The 4,828-nt window shown below is 35.8% G+C and overlaps 1 protein-coding gene across 1 annotated transcript in view; it reads right to left on the bottom strand.

Annotated features, from left to right (window-relative positions):
- LOC107751645 (uncharacterized) overlaps positions 1–3,866 on the bottom strand; it is a 7,776-nt gene extending 3,910 nt beyond the window's left edge. Inside the window, exons 1-8 of the mRNA XM_016567385.1 lie at positions 3,797–3,866; positions 3,340–3,684; positions 2,904–3,254; positions 1,936–2,043; positions 1,707–1,793; positions 1,420–1,512; positions 1,024–1,095; positions 739–852 (exon numbers count right to left, since the gene is read on the bottom strand). Of these exons, the coding sequence (XP_016422871.1) occupies positions 739–852; positions 1,024–1,095; positions 1,420–1,512; positions 1,707–1,793; positions 1,936–2,043; positions 2,904–3,254; positions 3,340–3,684; positions 3,797–3,866 (1,240 nt within the window). The remainder of the gene's footprint in view (positions 1–738; positions 853–1,023; positions 1,096–1,419; positions 1,513–1,706; positions 1,794–1,935; positions 2,044–2,903; positions 3,255–3,339; positions 3,685–3,796) is intronic.
- Positions 3,867–4,828: the final 962 nt, after the last annotated feature.

Raw genomic sequence — 4,828 nt, 5'->3', positions numbered from 1 at the left:
TGAGATTGGCGCTTTTGTTACGTGCCTGGAGCTGCTGAAGTTACAGTAAAACACGACTTGGTGGTGCTTAAGCACAAAACGGTCTTGCCGAGCACACATTGATACCTAAGGACGAAGAGGAAGTAAGTAGACCAAGAAGATGCATCGAGGCAAGATGAATGTAGAGCTGCTGGTCTCATTGGTGTCTGAACACAAAGGGCTTTATGACAAACGCGACAGCGACTACAAAAATCTCGATAAGAGGGAGTTGTTATGGAGAGGAATTGCAGATCAAATAGGATTCGATGTGTACTGGGGTATTTCTGTTTTTCATTAAGCGCCATCTAATGTCAGGGAGTGAATTTGCACATTCACTCGGCTCATCGCCAACGAAAATCGCTTGGGTATGAACACAAAAGACGCGTCGAAAAACGTCGGCGATAAGCGCGCGCGATAATCGTCCCGGTGTGTACGAGGCTTAACGCTGCGTGTTTCTATGCATTTCAGGGGACCTTTAAGCCAATTAGAGTTTAAATTTAAGCTGAAATCTGTGTTCAGTGTCGGCGATACAACGAAATGAATGACAGTAACACGTTTATAAAGAATCAAATGGACAATATACAATATATAATGCTGAGATTTCTCTAATAAATGTTTAAATAAAACGATTAGATTAACACTGCCGAGCTGATGAAAAAAATTCGATATAATTTGCTTTTGCAGCATGGTTATGGCTAAGAACGATACATAAATACTTACAGAAAACGATATTGACGATGCATATCAGAATCATTATCCCAAAGAGGATTGTTATCAGGACTCTGTCAGATTCGTCATATCTCAGACTTTTTTCCCAAAAAGATTTAAAAAGAACTAGGACAAAGGAAGAAATGCACGATCATCATCAATTACGTGATAGTATTTTTAAACAAAGTTACACAAAATGCTGCTGATTGAGCTTAACTTGTACTGAACCCAAAATACGTCATTATTGAGTATCAGTATCCTATCATTTGATATGGTCGAATATTCAAATTTGTCTACCTGAATAAACAACATTTGTAAAGAGGGAATATTGTAGATGAACGATGCAGTGCACAACTGTTTCACGACTGCCTGTAAAACAGAAAAGCTTGTAATCAAGTACAACTCGAAACAACTACAAAACGTATAATGCAATTAAAACCATCAAATAAACAACAACACTTGAAATGGAAATGATCCTTTCAAAAGTAAAATTAAGATTTTTTTTTTTTTGGTTTGTTTTGAAAAAAGTCTGTTATTGCTCACCAAGGCTGCATTTACTTGATCAAAAATACAGTAAAAACAGTAATATTGTGAAATATTACAATTTAAAATAAGCATTTTCTATGTGAATATATGATAGATGTCATTTATTCCTGTGATTAAAACAAATTATGTTCATCAAAGTGAACAAACCTGGGAAATGTTCTGAATGTGGGGCTGCCCATAAGAGAAGAAGAGGCCTCAGAAAATAATGAGCGCAGCAGGCAACCGTCTCACTCAGAAATCCTTGGGGGGAAAACAATCAGCGATTTTAATAACAGGGATGACATCCCAAGGAATAAATTGATTTTTGTTCTACAAAACTATGAATTAATCCATTTTATAATTTAAAATAAAGCTAAATTGATACAACCAAACACTGATAGTTTCTTCAATTGTTATAATGCTAGATACATAATTATTACAGCCGAGATACTCACCTTCAATAACACCCCAGAACAAAAAGGCAAAAAACATAACAAGGTTTGGTACAGTGACTACAGACATCTGAAGAAACAGGGCTTTAGCTAGAGAGAAATGAATTTCAGTCAGAAATGTTATTGAAATAATTATTTAGCATATATAGTTTGGACTGAAAATGTCCACTTGTTTAAAGTCATTAACCTACTAACATATAAACAAATAAGAACAGTTTCTGTGCAAACATACTTGTGTTTGATGATCTGTGTTGTAGATACCACAGAACTGACAGCAGCAGTGCAGATCCAGATGCAGCAATACAGAGAATCAACACAATTATGTGTAAAACAGAGAAACCTGTGACACACAAACATTACATTGCTTTCACTTATTAAAGGAAAATCATTCCACAACTTTCTCTGTATAGTATTAGTGAATAACAATGCATGTAGGAAAGCTTAACATTAAAACTGAAGTATCAACACAATTTTGTGGTTATACAGTGTGAACAGTGTGGTGCTAAAATGCTATGCTGACTTAAGCAACAGCCAACCAATCATTAAGTGCCTGCAGTACTTGTCTCATTAAATATTCATGAGCATTGTACATTCAGAGAAAGTGTACCAAAAGAAAAGTTGGTTAAGAACCAGAATCGAAAAGGACATTAAGACATCTTTATTGCCTCTTGAGTTACAGGCATACAAACTTTAGAAAAAGAACATGTAAAGTCACCAGTGGCATACAATGCAACAAAGATACCTACAAATCTCTGTATAAAATCGTTCTAAACTTTTAAAAAAGTTTCTAAAAGTTCTAAGGTCGAATTGTCATTTTGATCACCCTCTAAAAAACAGTGGGTTAGTCAGTAAATATTCATTCATGGCATTAAATATTTGGACATTCATCACTATTTGTGCTTTTCATTCTTCAGAAAAAAAAATTGATTCAAATAACATTGCGCATGCAAATGACATCTTCATTTAAAGGGGTCATATGATGCTATTTAAATTTTTCCTTTCTAAGGCGGGGCATAGAGGAGAAACAATAATGTACAGTATGTGGAAAAAAATGTGTTTTTTTAACCTTAAACCGCATAAACACATTTCATTACACCAAATACACAAAATACTGTTCTTTTTAGCAGCATCATATGACCCCTTTAACTAAATTTGTTTGTCTCATATATCATTGTATGCTTTTTTTTTTTTTTTGCTCACCCAGTTGCTCCAGTACTGCAGTTGTGTTGGCTGAAAAATTTCCAGCAAACACTTGACACATGTAAACTCCTTTATCCTCAGTTCTGACACTCTTCAGTCTGAGAGAGAAGTTTCCTTTGGGGATTTCAGCAGTGAAGAAATCAACTCTGTGTCTGTATCGCTCATCTGCTGGAATTATTTGATTCTTTTCAAAGACCAGAACCTGGATGATTTCATTTTTGTCTGTTTTCCTCCACGAAACTTCATCAATCTCCTCAGGTGGGATATGAGAGTCTGCAGAGCAGTTCAGAGTGACGTCCTCACCCACATACGCAGATACGGGATGATTGGACCCTGATACCATCAGATGCTCTGGAAGAATACACAAAATATCAAAATACAATAAAGTGAAATTCATTTATAAACGTTGGCCAGAACTCAAAAGATTTTCACTCACCAACTGACTTAATTTGAACCAGAGTTTCATCAGATTCCTGCTCGGTGTAAACCTTACATCTGTAGAAACCCTTATCTTCAGCTCTCACATTTTCCAGACGGAGGGAGAAGTTTCCATGTTTAATTTTATCAGTGAAGAAATGAGCTCTATCATGATAATCCTGATACTGGGCTTCTGGTCGACTCTCATAATCTTGGAACACATGCACTAAAGTATTGGCATCGGTTCGTACCCAAATCACCTTCAGTCCTTTCAAAGGTAAGGGTTCATCAACATAACAAGGTAAAACCACCGAAGACCCCAGAGGAACAACCAGAGGACCAGAAGGACCTTTCACTAAGAACCCTAAAAATAAAATAGAATGCATTCAGAAAAGAGAGATGAAGGAAAGATTACTTTTGAAGTCTCTATTCTTTTGATACGTTCCGCTATCCGTGCTGTATTTGGTACAGGCTACATATAGGGTTTAAATTGGGCCGGGGCCGTTCGGGGATGAGCCCCGGCACATAGACCCCAGGGCTGGACATTAACGCTTCATTAACCCAGACAAGTAAGCATGCTGAGGTAAAAATTCAAAATGAAAAGTTTTTATATTTAAAATACAGTTAGTTAGGCAACATCACACAACGTTTTCACCATTACGACTGTTTAATAGTTCAATAAACTGTTCAATAAGCAAATACAATAATATTAGGTCACCTACATTTTAGGCGGAAACACAGCGCAACTCCCAGCAACTAGTCGATGATTCCGTGTTCTGAACGAATCGTTTGAGTCAAAGTTTCATTAGCCCATGCATAAACATCTGTTGAATCTGCAGTTTGAACGAATCGTTTGAATGAACAACTCAGTGACTCACTCAAACGCTCACTACTGGCACCTACTGGCATTTTAATTTAGTTTAAAAGTATCATTTCCAGCATCATTTCTTGTTTGTATATTCCAAAAAATATTTAAAACAATCTCATAACATTATTCAATGCAGTTGTATTTTTTCAGTGTAAATGATTTAATTTAATTTTCTAACCTTAACGTACAGATAACAATAATCACGTTATTATAATTGAATTTATAGATTAAATGTAAGCATCTGAAATGAAAGATGAAGTATTAATGAGGTTAGGGGGAAAATGCCCTCTATAAAGGTAAAAAATGGCCTTGGATTAAATCTAAAAAAAAAACATGCAGATTTATATGTCACAGCTGATAGAAAACTGAAGAATATTGCTTCAAAATAAATCATATATGCTATATATATATATATATATATATATAAAAGCCTGACACCATAGAGCCCCCCCCACACATCAAATCCCAATTTAACCCCTGCATACAGCCTACCTGTTTTGTGATCCAATCTCTTTGCGCCTTAAAGAGAGCAGCCCAGAAAATGGAGCACAGTTGGAAGAAAACAAAACTAGAGCTATTTCGTATTGCATGGCGGGAAAGTACTTCTACTTATAGAAAAGCTCTAAAAACTGCTAGATCT

This window comes from Sinocyclocheilus rhinocerous, unplaced genomic scaffold (assembly GCF_001515625.1).
Source record: "Sinocyclocheilus rhinocerous isolate Xijiao unplaced genomic scaffold, SAMN03320098_v1.1 scaffold1553, whole genome shotgun sequence".
NCBI lineage: Eukaryota > Metazoa > Chordata > Actinopteri > Cypriniformes > Cyprinidae > Sinocyclocheilus > Sinocyclocheilus rhinocerous.
Note: the sequence above shows the minus strand (reverse complement) of the source record. Positions and strands in the feature narration are given on the sequence as shown.